The 20,668-nt window shown below is 40.8% G+C and overlaps 1 protein-coding gene across 1 annotated transcript in view; it reads left to right on the top strand.

Moving 5' to 3' along the window:
* Positions 1–17,373, top strand: part of ammecr1 (AMMECR nuclear protein 1) — a 53,944-nt gene extending 36,571 nt beyond the window's left edge. Inside the window, exons 3-6 of the mRNA XM_036587897.1 lie at positions 3,680–3,794; positions 8,327–8,417; positions 9,024–9,120; positions 15,301–17,373. Coding sequence (XP_036443790.1) covers positions 3,680–3,794; positions 8,327–8,417; positions 9,024–9,120; positions 15,301–15,415 — 418 coding nt within the window. The 3' untranslated portion in view covers positions 15,416–17,373. The remainder of the gene's footprint in view (positions 1–3,679; positions 3,795–8,326; positions 8,418–9,023; positions 9,121–15,300) is intronic.
* The last annotated feature ends 3,295 nt before the right edge of the window (positions 17,374–20,668 follow it).

Raw genomic sequence — 20,668 nt, 5'->3', positions numbered from 1 at the left:
GTTCTGCTGTCTAACTGGCTCCAGCAGTACACATCCCCCCATTTCCCCCTGACCGTTGCTTGTTGTGCTTTTCGTTCTGACGGATCTATGAAGCAGCTATGCGTGAAATAGACCCCTGCTCCAAAAACGGCCCACTTTTTCCCGGTAATGAGCCTGGATGCAATAACTTATCCAAAGTTTTGGAGACTGATTGATGGACTGCTGCGCTGTGGAGTGTTGAGTAGGAAGTAGTGATGCTGTACTGGCATCATTATAAATACGATCCCCCCCCCATTTTCCATATGATTCCACTGAAGCGTAGTTCCATTTGTGGGCTGTACGTCTGCTCCCTCAGACTTCACTATAAGACAGAGGAAGCTTAATTTAGATGACTCTTTTACCCAAACAGCTCAGTCTTGCTGGCTCTTGTTTCCTCTCCTCATGGACTGTACCTGCTGCCTCTGTCAGCTCTTCTTTGCTTATCAGGCCATCATGTTGCTCTCAGATAAAGTTAATTACATCGAGGCCTCATTTGCAGGGTGATATAAGCCATGGACACAGTGCACTGTCCTGCTGCATGACTCCCGTCACTTCATATTCATCCTCCTCCCGCTGTAGCACGATAGTCTGGTCAGGCAGCGAGCTTGTGGCTTTCTGTTTTGAGTGTATCTGGAGCTGAGAGGGCTTTGCATGAGTTTGCTTGAAACATCTTGATTGAGTTTAGTTCTTAGCAAACTGAAATGTGGTTTTACAGTTAGGCCCTGACGCTGCATCACCTCCAGATCATGAGTAGGTTTGTCTTCTATAAAGTGAGAAGTTGCAGCTTTCTCTAGATGAGGTCACTCCCCTTGCCCCAGATGTGTGAGCAGTAGATATGTCTAAACTCAGTATCACGATATCTCAGGAAGTTTTTACACTATGTTATGATAATTATGTTTTCTGACATCTGATAAGTTAACAGGCAAAATATTGCCACATGTTAAAAATACTATCAAAACCATGAATCCAATTGCTTAAATTCAGTATTTCACACACTGTACTGTAGGGCTGCAGGATAAATTGTATTTTATCGTTATCACAATATGACCAAACAGATCAAATTACCTCATAGTGCCAGAGAGACACATTACATTACCGGCACAAACTGTTACAACCCTGGTCTGTCGCAGGAGACAAGTACCTTAACCATTTGGCCAAACAGCCAACTACAAAATACACACTTGGTTACCTTAAAATATCGGCCCACGACTTTAATGGAAGCTTTAATGGAAATTCAGTTCAAAACAGCTGCAGCAAAGGGGGAAACACGCTCAGTACGCAGGCTGGCTCAGGCTCTGCTGTTTTCCTGCTAGCCAGCATTCAAAATAAAAACTACACCTTTCAAAATAAGAGTCCTGCACCAGCTAAGAAAAAAAGCAAGAACAGCATTATTTTCAAACTAAATACAACCCGGCCTGTCTGACACTAATATTTAATAGCTAAGCAAAAAAATAAAATAAAACAAGAATGTATATTTCTTCTTGTGTGCCTGTATAAAAAAATAAATAAATATAAATTTGGTTTTGTAGACTTTATAGAAAAAGTTGTTTGAGGTAATACTTACTTAAGTGCACAAAAAATGTGATTACAGTGCTGGTAAGTAGTTGTTAGTATTTCTTTTTATTTTGCAGAATAGTAAACGGTGCTTTACTAATTTTGTATTTTGCTATTTGTTTAAAGAGGGATGTAAAGAGAGGTTAGTTAGATATCTGTTTACACATCCCAAACAATGTCTACACTTACGTTACGTCCACTAAGAGACACATTATTTTAATAGTAAGTTATTGCTTCTCATATTGTCATCATGAAATCCAACAGCTTTATCGAACATCGCATTTTATGTCCGTATCGTGCAGCCCTACTGTTCTACACTAAAACCAGTTAAACAGGACTAATTGTACTCTTTTTAATTAAACCTGCAGTTGGGAAGTGAATTTTGTAAGTACTGATAATAGCCACAATATGCTCTGAAATTGCCCAGTTCTAGTGAACAGGTCTTTGGCATCATTACGAGTGCTTTAATGTGTTTCTCTCATTTTGTTTGTGTGTTTGCATGTAAACAGTGTTGTCACTGTTGGTTTAGTAATCGAATGATCCTCTAATTATTTTGTCAATTACGCAAGTAGTGAGTTTTAAAAAAGGCTAAACAGTTAAAATTGACTTAATACACAGTCATATGCAAACGTTTGGGCAAATGACAAGCTTTGCTGAAAAAAGTTAATACATCCTCTATTGACAGCACCTGCATATTTTACATTTTTTTTTAAAGTTTGTTCCCTGTAAAGGATGTGTTAACTTATTTTTACATAGAACGTCAACAGATATTGACTCACTGTGGCTAAAGTGTGTTTGTACTCCACTTTGTGGGAGTGCTGCTCTGTCTGTGGGCCGTTACTGACCCATGTGTGTGTGGGGTGCTGACTGGCAGTGTGAACCAAGGCTGTCTGTGATTAGTTTGAGCTCTATGTGAGCTCATGCCGGAGGGCCAGGCTGCGGAGCTGCGCACTGAGGCCCCCGTGACTGACACTGGCTTATTAAAGTCTGGAGTGAGGACAGAAGGCTCAGTCCCTTATGCATGGCTTACACTCTTCGCCTTGCCATGGGGAGAGGCATGTGGAGATGGAGAGTCAGCAAAAGACAGGGAAGCATGGCCAGTGCAAGTGTGTGTGTGTGTGTGTGTGTGTGTGTGTGTGTGTGTGTGTGTGTGTGTGTGTGTGTGGAAGTAGGATTTTCTCAATGCTTTTTCTCAAAAGACTAAAGAAATATGTCAACCGATACAAAGATCCAGAAAAATAAAAACACCTGATGTTTTGGATTGCACACAAAAAAATATTGATAGAAACTCCAACCTAAAACTAGAGTTTAATATGTTACTTGTCATGTTATGTAGTATTCTGAATGAGGTAGACTGGTGCTTGATTTCACGCACTAATACTAGTTCATCATTTGCCCTCAAATCTCCGCTTGTTTCCACGTCATACGACACAGTTCACTATTTTGTATCCTTTTTCTGATCATCTATCAATGTTCTCTTACCACAATACACAGCATGCATTATACAAGTATGTCATACAGCCCACCCACTCCCCTCCCCCCATGAAAAAGAAATCCACTGATGTACCACTGATATGGAGGCTAACAAGTGAACACATGATAATCAGCTTTCTAACATTACTACATTACTTATAGTAATGTTTACTATGTGACTTTGTTCTGCATAATCTAGTGAAAGGAAAAAAGAAAACAACTTGCTTCTAAAAATCTCAGCCAAAGCAGTTGTAGTTTTTCCAAAAGCTCCTCCTGCCTTCAAGATACATCATCAAAAGGGGGATTTTCCTAGTATTAAAACCAGACAATCTTAGTCTAGAGGCTATTATCACATTACTGTAGGAGGCGAGTAGGCATGTTTTCAGCAGATGAAGTAACAGTAAAATTTTTCATTTTTACTGGAGTCTTCCTTTAACAGTGAATAAGTCAGCTAGACCAGTAAACTTGCGCTTATTTGCTTTGGTTTCATGATTCTACTGGCTTTTGTTCATAATCATCTACATTGGGGTTCTGGGACAGTTTACTGTGAAATAATGCCTCAGGTGTTACTTTCACTGTTGCAGAGGCTTATGTGGCTGTGTCTCAAATAAACTTCTCCCTCTTCCCTCTGCAGTGCCCTTAAAGACAGCCGCTTTCCCCCTATGACGAGGGACGAGCTGCCGCGCCTCTTCTGCTCAGTGTCTCTGCTCACCAACTTTGAGGATGTTGGTGATTACCTAGACTGGGAGGTAAGAGCCGAACATCAGCACTCCACCTTGCATAAACAGAGCGTTCTTCATATTGAAGCCTTTGACTTGTATTAACTATACAAGAAAGATCAGTAGTTATGAATGCATGCACCATGCCTAAAGGAACGAGTGTGTTTTTGTGTGTGTGTGCTTGTGTTTTATTGGTAGACGGAGGGAAATAGGCAATAATTAATAAAAAAAAAAAGCTAAGAATTGTACAAATTATTTTGTTTTTTCAAGATGCATTGTATGATTTTACTAAATAATAATAAATTAATGTGAATGTGAGTTGTTTTGCTCATTTCTAGTAAGATGGTATTGAGATCCACAGCAATTTCAAATGCCTGCCCAATGCCATTATGTCAGTATTGCAGACTCCATGTCTTCTGCTTTGTCACTAGATATGTAGGTATACTATTTGAGATGCTGTTAGCCAACAGTATCACATGAATCAAAGAATGAGACGCTTACAGACCAAAACGCTGTCTGTGAGCGCTCTAATTAGTCGCGTTCCCCGCAGGCCTGTCTCAGTTCTGTTGCTGGATGTCTGAAGGTGGCAGGTAGAGACAGGTGTTGTGTCCACCCTTGGGTGATCCTGTTGAGGAGGTATTCCCTGTAGAGTACATTATGACTCTCAAACAGCCTGCTGAAGTGCCGATTCAAAACTCTGTAGATCAGCACTGAGCTGGAAACTAGTGCTCAACTCTCATCTCCACTATTGAGCTGTAGTTCTCCTGCTGTCTCTGATATACCTCTCGTCCATCTGGTTCACTTTAATATGACTGAAACCTGTTTCACTTGCATCTCTCCTTGACTGAATGTAATTAGGAAAGCTTCCATATCCTCTGTAATTCTTCTACATTAGACAAGCCCCAGTGCCCCTGAAGAAAGAACAGTTGGCCCCTATATAAAATTACTTTGAATTAATTAGAAGAAGCCAATGTAGTTTGCTTATTCATTTGCTACTTATATCTCAACTAAGTCTGTATCTACTGTAGACTAATGGTTAAGGTGTATTGTAGTATAGTGAAGTGTATAGTGACTTGAAAGTTTGAGTGTTGTTAGTCCCACTCTCACCCAGTGAAAATCTATACCGTTTGTCTTGCTCCGGCCCGCAACCTAAGTGTTTTGTCCCATTCCCAGCTGCAGTCCAGCGTAGCTGGTTTCTGTCTGCTTTAGTCACGATTTAAAAATGACTGCTACATATCACACTTGCCTTTAGTTGGCTTTATTTTTCTGAATTCATCTTTCTTATGAGCACTATCCACACCTGTCTGAAGGCTCTGACATCTCTGTGGCCATGTTCACATGAGTGGTTGCTTAACTGTTTAGAAAGAGTTTATTCATTTTCAGTATTGTGCTGCTATGACACGTGAATTGCTTCTTAAATTAACACTACTGAATTTCTTTGTGCCTTTAAAGCATTTTCCTAGTTTCCTTCTTATAACAATTAGTAAGTATAATAGTAGTCCAGGTTGAAATTCAGCTGTTGCCCTGATAGAATCCGCGATTGTAGCCCTCTTGTTTAAATACAGCTTTTAAATGACTTAAAGCAAAAAGCCCAGAACTGTTTATAAAGTTTGCTGAGAATTTTAACTTTTTAAATGCTATTATATGATTGGTCAGGTTTAATATAACCAGGGACATGAACTTAGAAGATTAAAAAAAAAGATCCATTTTGATTTCAGATTGAATTTCACTGTCTCAAAATGGCCAACCCAAGTCTTTATCTGTACGCTGTGTAAATAACACCCAGTGGACACTGGTTGCTCTACATAGATGTGAGAAGATATCAGAGATGCCTGTCTTGCTCAGTTGAAACTACCTCCCAGCTCTAATTAGCCTAAGCTGAGTTCTTTTGTTTTAACCGACGTTGCCTCAGCTGCAGCTGCCTTACTTTCCTTTCTCTCTGTTTCCCTGTGGAGTGGGCCACAAATCCCCCAGCCTGAAGAAGAGGCGGTCAGGCCACGGAGGGAGAAAAGAGGCTTTGCCACATTAGCCGCTCACCGCGTCCTCGCCTCCTAATGAAATGTGTGGCCCCATAGGCTAAGCCTGGTATTACACTTCCAGCGCTGATGATTCACAATCACACATGCTCACACGCACACACTGTGTGGACAGTAGTTCCGTCACTGGCTGTCCTCAGTGACCCACTGTGGCAGAGACAGAAAAGCGCCCCGGGGGAGGAGCGATGACGTGTATGGCCCAGTAGCTGACCACAGAGAGAACAATTCCTGACCTCGTCCACCTCATTGTTACCCCAGGCCCACTGCTGGGCTCGTATCCTGTCCCTCCATTCATTCCCCTTCTCCTCTGTGCCCTCCCCCATTCAGCACTCACTCTAATCCTGCCTCTTTCCAATCCATTCTCTGCCTCACACCGCTTCAAAAGCAGACATAAGAGCGTCACAAGATGTACCTTTTCTTTGTGCGTTTCGCTCGTCCGTAATCTGTTTGCCAACTCTGCAGCTTTTAATCCCCCAGCCTGTTGACGAAGACAACATTCTTTGCTTCAGAAAACATGAATGACGGATGTCAGTTTGTGCTGCTGCATTTAGCCCCAGAACTTTATCCTACTCTTCCTTGGCCCGAGGGGGACTCACTTTGACCCAGTTTGATCTCACATTCTCATTAAGCACATTCTCCTCAAGGAAGAGAATTCTTTGTCGATTCAGTGATTGCAAGTTGGCCAGCAAAGCAGCTCCAAATCATATTTCCATTATCATGCTTTACAGGTGGTTTGAGGTTCTTCTAATCAAATGCTGTCTGTGATTTCTGCCAAACATAGGTTCTGGTACTGTCACCAAACGACTTTCTTTGACTCCTCTGTCCACGCACATTGTTCCAGAAGTCCTGGTCCTTGCCTAGATATTCAATAGCAAACATTAGTCTTGCATTGATGTCCTTTTTAGATAGCAAAGGCTTCTTCCCTTTTAGGTCAGATTTGTGCAGTGTTTTTCTAATGCTAGATGCTCTTTTACATGAACAGTGGCAACAGCTACGTGCAGATCCTGTGATTAGATTTTGGGGTTGTTTTAGTATCGTAAGGTCTGCTCTTGGTTTAGATTTGCTGGGGTAGCCTAGTCTGGACAAGTTGGCAGTGGTTTTAAATCTTTTCCGTTTGTAGATGATCTTCTGGACAGTGGAATGATTGATTTCCAATGTTTTGGATCTTCTTAAACCCCTTCTCAGGCTCATAGACATCTACAACTTTTTCCTTCTGAAGGTCTTAGAGAGATTTTTTTATCTCGGCATGATGACGCCACACACTCTAATAACAAAGAGCAAACTAGTTCACGTATCTAAGATTTAAATAAGACAAGTTCCTCTAAGATGTTTTGTAACGGTGTTCAAATCATTAGCACCTGCTTCAATTTCACACCGTTGAAGTAGTGTTATATGTGGCGATGTACTTAGTTTTTCCACATAAGAAAACTGCTTATTGTATAAAGGATGGCAAAAACTGTAATTGTCACTTGTTAAACTGCAGCACCTTTATCTGTCATCATTGTTTAAATGTCTATCTCCAAATACAGTAAATAAATAGTAATTGTGCACTAAAATTGACAAATGTCATTGTCTGTGTAGAGAATGTTAACTCCGTTTCATTTATAAAATTTAAATTTTAGTTATTGTTGCTGTAGGGTGGAGCTGCTCTTACTACCTTGTGGTTTTAGTTTCTGTTTATGCTATGATGTCTGTGTGTGTGTGTATATGGGATAGTTTGGATAGGTCTGGCTATATTAGTAAAATAGTAAAATGTGGATTGTCTGTTTGGCCAATTCATGTATACTGGCTGGATTCTAATAACTTTTAACGTCACAATATACTACGTCTATGTCCTGCAGCCCTTCTAGAGAACTTCAAGCATTACTTTCTTTGATGAAATCGTTCATTCACAGAAACACAAAAAGGCTCTCACGCAAAGATTTGTGCCAGTGCAGAGCTACGAGTTCTATGGCTAATGCCGTGGGCTCTCTTTCACTTGCCTTTACAGTGCCCTTTTCATTTAAAATGCTCATCACATACTTGCTTTGTTTCCCTAGAGATCAGAAAACAGTCACATTTAATCTATAATTTTACATTAGTTGGCACGCCACACATAAATATGCTGTGATTAGTAGTCCCATGATTCTGTGTGTCCGATGACTTTTGTGCATGTGGCTTTTCATATGGTACTTTCTGCGGTGTTTAAACATAAGACAGTGTTTTTTGTTCTGCCCTGTTTTTCTTCAGTTTAGTTGTAGTCAGGTCCCAAAGTAATATCTCTCTTCCACATCGTAAGCTAATTCTGTGTCGCAAGACCGTACCACAGATGTAGGAAGACAAAAGCTATGACTTCCCTCCTCTGATGCATATGAAACCTGCCAAGCATAATTTTGATCAGTTTGTTCTGGGGATGACTATTGAAATGTGATGTTTGTTATATGTAATTAACCTTGTACTCACATTGCTGGTGTCAAGATGGACTATTCTGATATTCATTGCTTTCTTTTCTTCTCCTCTTTCTTTTGCTTTTGTGTTCACTTCTAGGTGGGTGTTCACGGCATTAGGATAGAATTTTTCAATGAAAAAGGATCAAAGCGCACCGCCACCTACCTGCCAGAGGTTGCGAAGGAGCAAGGTGAGAAGATTAAAATCTCTGCCAGACCAACACATGGAGAGAGTGAGAACGGAACCAATTGACCTATTCGTGGCAGTGTGTCCCCACATTGCTTACTTTCTCAAGCATTGAGTGTTTATATAGTGCACTCCTTTTAGCAGTGTTTTCATTTAAACTGCAAATGTGAAAGAATGGGAGGTCTGCACTCACCCATTTTAACAGCAGTCAGCTCATTGATGTTATAGACGATGTTAGACCATGTTCCAGAAAGCAGATAGCAACTTTATTTTTCCTTTCATTTCACAGAACCTTTCAACTAAAACTCCCACCTACTCTTTTGAATGTCTTTGCTGTACTGTAACAAGTTACCTGGGCATGGATGGGTCAGTTGGTCCGGATAGTCCAAGAAAAGTTTCTCTGACTTGTAGCAATAGTGGAGCACCTGTTGGTGTTTTAAAGGAACCATGTGCAGCACATTCTCAGTCATAGAGAAAAACCATTTAACCAGGCAAAGAATGGTTCTTGGAGTTTTCTTGGTTCTTTATATAACTGTTGCCTTTAATAAAGAACCTATGAGGAACGCTTTTCTTTTAAGGATGCAGAATAAGAATTTTCTGTGCAATGCAGGATGGGACCACATTCAGACCATAGATTCCTTACTTCGAAAGGGAGGTTACAAAGCCCCCATCACAAACGACTTCAGGAAGACCATCAAATTGACCAGGTAAGATTTCTTATTAACACTTCTTTGGAACTACTTTGTTAAAGTTAAGTTATCCTTTATTAATCCCACAACGGGGAAATTCACCTCCACATGTAACCCATCTGTGCTGTGAAACCAGATACACACTAGTGAACGCACACACACTAGGGGGCAGTGAGCACACTTGGCCAGGGTGGTGGGTAGCCTTATCCACGGCCCCCTTTTAGCAGTTGGGGGTTGGGTGCCTTGCTCAGAGGCACTTCAGTCATGTCCTGTCAGCTCAGGGGATCAAACCGGCGACCTTTGGGTCACAAGGCTGGTTCGCTAACCTCCAGCCCATGACTGCCCCCCAATTCGTTAATTAATTTATGCAATTGCTTCGATTGCTTCACTTAACCATGTGAAGTAGCTAGAAAGCTTTTGTACCTATGTGCTGTCTTTTTTAAATAACTGAAACAATCTTTTTTAAGCTCCTGTTCATGTTTTGTGAAGGAAATCATTCTGTATGTGGAAGGCTGCTGTACGGCTTTATCAGTTTAATAAGCACAAAAATGGATTGGGGGGGTCTGCTACAGAATGTGCTAAAGACATATAACATATCAGGGCTGATTCAGGACGCGGACTAATGTTACTAAGAAAACTTGTTAAAAATTGATTGAGACAAAATAATTGCCTTTATGCCTGTGTTTTAACATTTAAATGACATTTAAATTGTCCAACTTGATTGACAGTCATGATAGATGGAAACTAGTATAGATGGATAGGAAGTGTAGATAGATGGAAATAGTATCTCAAATTGTTTGCAATTTGAGATACTATTGTCAATCGGCTCAAGCCTATTGCACACAGTACCAGAGTAAATGCCCAAATACAGTAATATGAGGAACTATGTGAGACATGACATAAACACAAATAGATTCATTTGAAAGATCACAGAACCTACACAGAACCCCTGTTCACACTTGGTGTCCTCCTCGAGGTGTCTGATCATAAGTGGACAGTGAAACGTATTGCCGTTTACACCTGCCATTTCCATGCATCTCTAGTGACCACTTGAGATTGCATTTTGAGACTTGAGGAATAGTACAATGTGCATTTATATCACACTCTTGCTGCATTTATTGTCTAAAAACAATGTATCGTGGGTAACTGAGTACATGGGCAGGCTGTTACAACCATTAGGATTGCACGGATTGCCAACACAGCTTTTTAACAAACATGAGAAGGTAGCTGTGCTACTGTTTGCCCGTGCTGTGGTGACGCAGTTGTTTAGGTGTTCTCTGCTGATGGTGGGACGCTTTGGGATGCTTTACCGTTCACACAACAAATGTTATGTGGTCATATGCGTCCACATCACTCGATGTGATTGGATTGAGTGATCGGATCACCGCGTCCCAAAGACGTAATGGCTGTAATGATGTATGCACATCTCTGCATTGATTTATGAAGATTTCGTACGACGTGGAACAAGTGAAATTAACTGAGGTTAAGTTGTAAGGCAAAAGAGTCCCCAAGGAAAACATCATGTACATTACAAAAACTCAAAAGGCACGTATAGATTCACTGGTCGTTTTGGATAGTAAAGCAAATTGGCTATATGCGTTGTGACACCTGGTTCCTACAAACACTGTGAAGAAATCATTTGACATGAAATCACTCTGTGACTTTACATCACAACCATTGAGTTATACGGAAATGTCAAAAAAATGGAGAAATTCCTCTGGACACGTAGCATTTGTCTGCAAATTTACACAATTGCACAATTTCCACTTATTTACTGAGATTAACTGTTGGAAAAAATAAAATATACAACTTAAAATGTGGCACAACTTTTGCACAGGCCACACTTTGTTTTAGTTTTTGCCCCCAGTCTGTTAAATCCAGCAAATAAATGGTAATTGTGCATTAAAATGTGCAGAAGTGTTTTCTCTGTAGAGGAAGTGTGAACTTATTTTCACTTAAAAAATCAGCAGGGGCACTAGTTAATTGACTAGGGGCACCCAAACTTTTAATATGACCATGATCATGTCAGAGCAGAGCTTATTATCAGGATATTATTTTTTAATATTCTTAAACACCTCTGTATTTTTGACACCATCTGAACTTGACACCAAGTGAACTTGCAAGTGGAGGTGAGAACTGTATAATATGAAGGCACCTTACTGTTACATCAAAAAAAATGTAAGTGATTTGTAAGGTTCCTGTACTCTTCCTGAACTGTATGAATGGTTAACAATAAGGAATTTGTCATGGGAAGATGGACAATAAACATCAATACAATCTTCTGTTTCGTTCCTCATGACTTGTGGCTTCTTGTGTTTGTGGGACCACATGACCAGCTAAGGACGTCAGTGCCTCTTTTAAATCTCTTGGAGAGAGTCTTGATGAGCCACATAGAGCACTTATCACTGATCCATCACCTGCACCTGTGTGCTTCTTCCACTCAACCAAGCAGGACTTGCGTGCAGTGGCATCAGAGACCCATGCTGGCGTCCGAGTCGTAGCGATTACTCAGCTTGCTTTAGGGCGAACTGTCAGGATGACCTTGCTTCCATGTCCCAAACACTAACCTAAATCTATGTTACATGGCAGCCTTTTCGGCTCCTTGCAGTTCTTGTCCGACTCAAAGCTTCTTGGAAATGAAACAAGCACAGATGCCGCCGTGACAATGAATTTTTTCCACTTTCCATATTGATTTATGGATAAGCTGAAAACTGTAACAGTGTAATCATTTGTAATAAGACCACTGTGCGGAGATGTGAATGAACTGGATGAACTTGAATGAACTGAATGAGCCTCATTCGTACAGTTTGTTACAGCAGTGATAGAATAACCCATAAATATTAAGAAATTACTAATAATTATTATAAATAAAGAGTATTGAAATATAATCTAGTGTCTAATAGTATTTCTGTCAAAACTGTCTATTGCTGAATAAAATAACAGCAGTTTATGACAAGTGATTCTAACTTTTGAACTCTTGTATATGCTGATTCTCAGTCTGATCCAGTATTGTGTTTTCCACATAATTACGCACAGTACACACTTCAGGTGTGTTAAAAATAACAAATTAATTTGCAGTTTGGACAGGTATGCTATAGTTTACTGAACCAACTGTTTTGGGGACGTGGTTGACTTTTTTGCTAAGACCATTTTATAAATTGATGTAATATTTTATTGATATTGACTTAAAAGACCAATCCAATGATTCTAGTGACCAGGTCCTTTAAAATGCTGCAGTAAAATCACTTAATCTTTGATTTTTCTTCTTGAGATACATAATGGGTTTTTTTTTGTTTGGGTTTTAAAACAATTGTTTTAGTGTTTCAAACTGCTTAGACGTGCAGTGTAACCTGCTCCCTTCTCTCAGCTTTGAGCACTCTGCACGCTGCGAATAGCCTTTATATACCTGAAGATGCACGCCACAGAACATTTCCATGAGACTTCTGTGTTTACACCAGGGACTTCCCTGGTAATGGTACCTTTTAAACCTATTAATATTTTCATAGCAGTCGCTGATCACATATGGAATATGAACTGGACCCATGCCGATCGCACGTGGAACGAGTTGCTCTCCTCTTTTTCCACCCCTTCAGTTTAGTAAATTCCAGAGCGATCTGCTTTCCCTTTTCATGTTCTCGCAAGACGGAAACAGCTGAAGCCTTCACTTGGAGGAGACCCGCCAGAAGCTCAAGTGTGAAAGGGCCTGAAGCCTCGCCTGCTGGTAGAAGAAGAGCTAGAGCCAAACGACAAGCCTCAATCTAGACACTAGCGACTGAATCCCTGCTGACGTTTTTCAGCTCCATCTGGTTTTGTCAAACCTGAGGACTGTTCGCTTGCTCTAGCTTCGTCTCCATCACTCCATTTTCTCCAACCTTTTCCTTCTCAGTACCTTCGGTAGGACATTGTGCGGACACTCTTGGGTCCTTCCAACTTACTAACAGGCTCTCTGCTCATTCAGGCATGTATGCAGCTCTGGAGTGACTGTACCTTTCTCGTGCATGCATAGGTGTCTCCTGCCATGCGTCTGCCAGCACAAAGCCTACATACATGCACACCTGGGATGCTTTTTCAGACGTTGAATGATTTACGAGTTTGAGGTTAAATATTGATGCTTGAACAGTTGACCAGAGAAGGACAAAACCTGGCTTTGTTGTGAGGCTGTGAAGGAGATTCCACTCGTTTGTTCAGTTGAAAAAAAATAAATAAAAAGGCTTTGAGGGCTGCATAGGTTGAGCTCTAAAAGATTTTGTTTGGCCTCAATAAAGGAGCTAAATGTAAAGTGTTTAAATTTCATATAGTAATTTTCAAAATTTTGGAAACAGCCCTGCCTTTCAGTGCTTCCCTCTTAGCCTCACTTTCAAAATACATGCTCAGATGCAGCCTAGGCCGGAACGCCTGAATGCTGGTGCTTGCTCAATTCAAATCCTTTGTCTCAAATGATGCCTCAAGTGGATGTCAATGCAGCTAACATTAGCTAACACGAGAACGTTGCCCCTGTTGGTCTTTCAGCGCCCAGAGCCCACTTTGTTAGCTTCAGAGGCTATGCAAAATATTTACCTGTCTAGCAGGTATCAGGATCCAAAGCAAGATCAGTGTCACTTTTTGTGCCCTTCAGCTTCCTTAGTTCTGTCCAGCTTCAGAAAGCTACTCTGATGTTTGCTCTAGATCTGTCATCCTTATCACTTTCCATTCTTCCAATTTTTCCATATTTTGATTGGCCATATAACCAGTTATTGTTAGTAACAGGGATGGAAATGTTTGTGTTGCCTTTATTTCTTTGAACTAACAAGCTGTCAGTGTGGATCTTAGCATTTAATTAGAATTCAGGTTTCTAGCTCACAAGCTACAAGACTTGGCTACGACTTTCCCATATGTGCTGTGGATGTGCAACATTATGCCTTCTTGTCCAGATTGGTTGAGTGTTGGTTGACCTCATGGCTGTCCACATTTGTTACACCCCATTTGTCCTCTCAGCCTTTTTATTGTCTCTTTTATTGTCTATTACTGGAACGTGAGGGGGATTATACAGTGAGCATTCTGACATGATCAGGGACCCACCTTTGCTCTTAGGGAATACCCCCACTGAGAATGATCTGAAAAATGTTGTTTATTTGAAATTCAAGAGACAGCACAGTATGATCTGGCATCATGTTGGCTTGCAATAGATGAACAGGTTGCCTGCCATCCTTCCTTTCTATTGACAGTGTGTCAGATTAGGCCTAGGGGATAATAATTATTAAAATCAAATAGTTGTTTTGTATTAATAATGTATTTGAGGTTTTAAAATGTAGGAGTATCAACCGAAATACCAACCAGAATACCACAGAGTATTTCTGTGTTTAGACTGCTGATTCCATTTGTTTGTTTGTTTGTTTGTATGTATGAATAAATAAATAAATAAATAAATAGGCTTTGTCTAAATTGCAATCCATGTTATGAGGATCAGTGCTTCTTGATCGGTCTGTAGTCCGTAATCAGTTATGATTAAAGCCACACTCACTTTGTTTGTAATTAATAAGAAGTTAATGAGAAAATATTTCACTGAGGAATCAAGGAATTGTTATGGACATTTGTAATCAGTGCTAATGAGGTGTAGGATGATTATGCTGTTGTGTTTCAGTATTGGTTACAAAGGCTTAATCTTTGATCGGTTACTACTCCAGTACACTAGGTGTCAGCTGTGTGCCTTTTATTGGCTAGACAGAGGGGGAGAAGACAAGCTGGGGGCAGCTAGCAGCATTAGTCAGGTTGCTAATTCAATTATGGAGCTTAAATAAATGCTTAGAGTTTGGAGTAAATGTTTCAGAACAAGACGAAAAAAAAAAAAATTAAAAACTGCAGTGTGGAATTGGTTTGGTTTTCTTAAATCAGGTAAACTGCTGAAACTGACGTTCTTAAAAGATATTATGCAAAAAAGCAGAGATTGCACCTTTATTTACATTTTTATTTATATTTCTGTTCAGTCTTAATAATAATTTTGCATCTTTCAGCAGAATGCATTAGGAAATACAATATAATAGTTACTGTTTCGAGTCACATAATATGGACAAATATATTGTGATAGATTTTAGGCCACATCACCGAGCCATGCAGTATGGCTGGGAGCAGAACTGAATCCAGTAGAAAGCAGTAGACTGCTGAACGGAATACTCCTCTGAACCACTGTGCTAAAAAAAAAAACTTTCCTTTTTCTTCCAGGTACCGTAGCGAAAAGATGACTATGAGCTACGCGGAGTACATCGCCCATCGCCAGCACCACCACTACCAGAACGGCATCGGGCACCCTCTCCCCCCCTACAACCATTATTCCTGACAGCGAGCCGCATGACCAGTCACTGGACCTCTCCGCGGACCTCTTCCCGGGAGAGCCTGCCCCCTCATGGTCTAGCTATCTCTACTACTGTACCATTTTATGATGATAGTTTCCGTTGCCATGCCAACAGTCTCCAAGTTGGCGGCATGGCAGCGGGTGGCAAAGAAGCATCACGATTCTGACGCGAAAAAAAGTCATTTATTTTCTCCTTTTTTATCCTTTCTATTAATTTAGTTTTTGCAGCATATATATCGACTTATAACCCCTTTTTTCTTATTTTTTTAAAAAGCAAATAAACAAGTACTACATTTTTTTTTTTTTTCTAAAAGATTTTTTTTCCAAGAATCCTAATCAGGTTTTCGAGTCTGTGGATGGAAATGAGCATATTAATGAGGGGCTTGTCTTGCCGATAGGAATTTGCTTCTGTATGCTAAGCTTTATGACGAGTGAACACTACACTGTTTCTGCCCAGATTACAGCCACAGCAGTGAAGTCTACCACACTGAACTGACAATCAGTGGGGTTTTCAGTCTCCATGATAGCATGTCATCATGCATTGATGATGACACTGTCTGCCATAGCATAGCTTTGCTTTGGAGAAGGAAAACAACCAAAGCGCGATGCTGAATGACAGCAGTGCAAAAATGAAACACAGCTGGGTGAGTGCTGGTGAAACTGGCATCATTGTTGGATTTTACTCAGGCCATGAAAGCCTGAGTGGCAGCTGATTGGCAGAACAGGAGTTGAAATGCAGAATCAGTTTGCAGCTTTCGCATAATTGGGCACTCATGCCAGACAATTTCATATAGATTCTAGTCATGTATGAAACAACTAATATTCTGTAAAGGCTTTTAATCAAGCCCTCATTTTGCAGATGTTAGCTAAGAGTTAACTATAACTTTCTCACATGTTCCCCAGTCAGTCTGTGGGATGTAACCGGGGCTAAAGTCATGTGTCCACTCGGCCCTTAGTTTTTCAGGGCAGTTTTTGTTGCTTTTTGTTTGCTTTTATCATTTCTCGTTAAATTGATTTTATTTGTGTGGATCCTGTAGGCAACCACAGAGTTCAAGTGATTCTCTTTCCTCTCTGTGCGATTTCCTCAAAAAATTGATTGACTGTTGTGAGGGGAGGTGTTTGAAATTGTGAATCGTTGTTGTCTTGGAATTTTTGGGTCGTGATGCTAAGTAACTGTGAAGTTAGCCAAAGACGGACTAGCTTGAGACAGTTTGCTTTCTTTTCCTCTGTGTGTGGTGTTAGACGTGCGTTGATATGTGGACAAACTCGTCAGAAGAAACCGCTAGATTAAGTTAGCTATTGAAAAGCCAGAATATTTTCTCCACAATGCCAGGGAGAGCCACTCTTCGCATTGCTGGTATTTCGTGACATCACTGAATTGAATTCACGTGGCTCAAGATAAACAGTCAACTTTTTTGTTTGTAGTGTTTCTATTTATGTGGGAGGAAAAAAGAAAAGCAGATGAAGCCATTGTGTTCAGTGGTGATCGTTCACGTTAGGAAATTCTCCATTTTGTTCATTAAATAGTTTCAAATGATGGTAGAAGGTGGTGAAATTGACATTGTTATCTTAGGTGAGAGTCTGTGTTGAGGACTTGGATTGGCTCTCAACATTTGCTAGCGAAACCAGCAAAAATTAGCAAACCTAAGGAGTTAGCATGTATAGTTCGTGGCCAGTGGGTTGTCTAACACATCACCGTTGATATTTCCCTCCCTCAGCCACTGTTTTCTAAAACCTTCTTTTCTGTCACACGGAGAGGAAAATCTGTGCAAGAGACTTAGTTCAAAACGACAGGGACAAGTTTTAAAAAAAAGCCATACTCTCTTTTTAGTGCATGCTTTGTCAGGGTGGTTACTCAGTCAATTTTTTTCTTCGTTCCTTCCCAAAATTGGGAATTTGTTTACTTAGAGCTGGAATATTCACCCCTCAAGGCTGTGGTTGTTTTCCGGTCCTTTTTTTTAACCAGGAAATTGAGTTCTGTGTTACTCCTGATCAGATCCTGTGGAAAAATCAGCTCTTAACTCCATGTTTGGGCATTTGGTTAATTAGGTTGTACTGTGGTACTGCCGATCAGTCAGTGCCCTCGTGATCGAGCTGGAACGTCCGCAGCGTTCACTTCTTAAGACGTTACCTCACCTTCGAGACGTTCATGCCAAACCACCACAACACCTCATGATGCTTGGCACGAGCAATGTTTACATCCTCAATCCAAACGCCACAAGCTTGACGATGGTTGCCATAATCAATACGATCGTTTCGTGAATCCTCACGTCAAGCACATGCAGCTGTTCTGGTGGCCACACTCATAAACCACGTGGTGTTGTGACTGGTCAGAATAATTGCATCTCTCAGCTCTGCCATGAAATGCTGGAATCAAGTCACATTTTTGAAAGCATTTTTTTTTTTGATCTCCAGGTATTCAGCGTTTAATCTACCTTCTCGTTTAGCGACAGTCTCAACTGAGCAAGTTGGGGGATTTTCTTCCATAAAGGTATTGGAACCTTTTTAAACAAGTTACATGTGTGATAAAATATAGCTAAATTCAGTTTTTTGGGCTTGTATAGTTTCACCGTTCTCTAAACAAAGCCTCCTGTTCTCAGTAGATGCCGTGCAGGACAAAGCTTTTGAGACTCAATCACTGTCTCCTTTTGAGGGGGAAAAGGCTGAGATGCTTTTGCTGTAGGAGGACTCTTTCTCTTTGTTTTCATATGCAAAATGTTAAGGGCTTTTTTTGGTGTTCCATCCACAGTCATTCCCAGCTCCTTGAAAGTTAAAACAAACAAAAAAAAAAACAACAAAAAAGACTTTCATTTCAGTTGTGTTGCCTTAACAATGGTTTGAATAAACTTGGACCAGTAAAATGTTGCCCTGATGGTTCAGAACTGCGCCGTTGCTTTTGGAGTCGTGACTGAAAAGGCCTATTTCGACTCCATCCGTTGCTCTGCAAAAAACTGTGAGGGCCAGCAACCTCAAACCTGTGTCAGCAGAAAGACTGAAGCTTTTTTTTTCTGTTTGCTGGGCTTGTCAAGTTGTCTCGAAGGCATTTACTTTTGTGCCATTTGAGACATTTGCTCCCATCGCCCAGCTGTGATTGTTTTTTCCCCTGTGTGATGTTAACGATGTTATGAAGGCCACTGAAAACACATTTGAGGTGTTGTGTCTGGCTCCAGATGAGCCTGCAAGTGTCTCGTACAAACGTATTAGTTCAAAAGCTACTGTTATCTTTGTTCCTGTTTAGCCCCTCCTTCTCAGAATTGTTGAACTGTCAGGTCACCATTTTCTGGTCCAAAGTCAAATACAGCACAAACTGAATCCTTTTTTTTCTGCTGCAAAACCAAGTACACCAAGTCTTTTGCATACATGTAAAACTAATGTATACACATCGGCAATACATTCGTTGCATGTATGTATGGAAGGCCTCCTGTTAAATCATGGCATGTTCGTTCACTGCTAGAGACTCTATAGACAAGAGGAAAAAAAAAAGACAATATAAAATGGTGCTACTGGACCTCATCGTTGGGGGGTGGTCGCAGTTAAATGTGACTGGTCATGCGGACTCATCGATCATATCAGACTTATTCTTATCCTTGATATATGCAGATCTGTTTTACAGGTGTTTTCGTTTTTTGTTCCTACCAGTGTAACATGTTGAAAATTTCCTGCAGGTTTGAAAGGACAAGGAGTCACAAGTCTAACCCCATACTTCCCTCATGGCCTGGGGGAAACGGGCATACGCTTCTCATCCCATCTGTTGTGCAGTAGATAGCGAGGACAGAAGTGCACACAAGCGCTTGAGAATTGACCGTTCCATGGTCCACTCACAAATGCATTCTTTCGTCACAGTTGTTGTGACGAGCTTTATAGAACGTTGGCAAAAATTCTGTTCAGCCTCATGAGAAACTAGCAAAATGCTTCATACTGGTGGTCACCAATCCTCCTCCTGGAGATCTGAAATTTAGAGATCAGTTCCAAGTTCACCACCTAACACTGATGCATCTGATCCAGACAGTCCAGGACTTCTGAAGAAGTTTATCTGGAGCAGGTTTGACAGATTATGTTTGGAACTGGACTCATGTGACATGTCATGTGACCAGAAGTCTGCAATTATGGTAGCCTTATGGTCTGATCAAGTTTAAACTTATTCAGATATGGACATTTGAGTGCAAAGTTAACAGGTTGGACTATGTTGCTGTAGCTAATCACAACTAGCCAGGTGAAAAATGACACGCAAAATATCCTTTTAATAGTCAAACTGATTTGTACAGTATAGTTTCCGATAAGGTTGCTTTGTCAACGTCCTGTAACGGCTGTTTCACCCAGCAACGGTGGCGAAGAAAACTGACTTTGTGAGCGCAGCATGATTAGGTCACTTGGACTGGGGCCACCTCTTAAGGTCCCAGATTTCTCCTTTACACCCTCTTTGTAATACAGGTGTTCAATATTGTGGTTCCTGGCATTCTGAACTAGTGCTTGGCTCAACCAGGTATGTCTGATGTTGCATAACTGTGGCCAAAAGAACTTTTTCTCAGTCATACCGTAACGCTCAACATGTTGAACACTTCATAATGAACGACTTGGTGGATATTCGGTGTTTTGACAGATGCCGTTGTGCAGATAAGTCGTAACCATACTGGAGTGGATTTTTCACAACAGCTCAGCTGAAGGAAACTCCATTATGGACAATGCCATAAAGTTAACTACATTATGCTGCTTATCTCGTAGTACTGTCAGACCCAGCCAAACCTTTGCCACACTTTGGAAAGTTGAAAGCTGACTAGGGTTCTTTCTCTCATGAATTCCTGCTCAAGTTGTGTTGTGTCTCAATACTTGAAGGCTTGTTCGAGTGTCAGTGAAATAGTCCACGTTGGAAATGCACTTTGGGGACACAGGTTAATTATACGGTCCCTGGCACTAGTGGTTGCTGGGCCCAAAACATTCGAACACTCAAGCTAAACGAAACTGATGGCTGTCTTACTGTCGCACCATTTAGGCAAAGAGTTGAAAGTATGCTCGTTGGTGGCCATTCTCACTGTACATCACACATTCTGCCCCTGAGGAATGAACCTCATCCGTTCTCCACTTGGTCCTTAACGCAGTAACGTTTTTACAACCGTTTGCTCGCTCTGAGCAAAGCACGTCATTTTAACTCACAGTAACAAAGGTTTAGGTCCTGCTTCCCATCCATCCCGTTCGGAATGTGTAGGCTCACATTACCTTTGCGTGTTCGACCGAACCAAA

The sequence above is a fragment of the Colossoma macropomum genome, unplaced genomic scaffold (assembly GCF_904425465.1).
Source record: "Colossoma macropomum unplaced genomic scaffold, Colossoma_macropomum, whole genome shotgun sequence".
NCBI lineage: Eukaryota > Metazoa > Chordata > Actinopteri > Characiformes > Serrasalmidae > Colossoma > Colossoma macropomum.
Note: the sequence above shows the minus strand (reverse complement) of the source record. Positions and strands in the feature narration are given on the sequence as shown.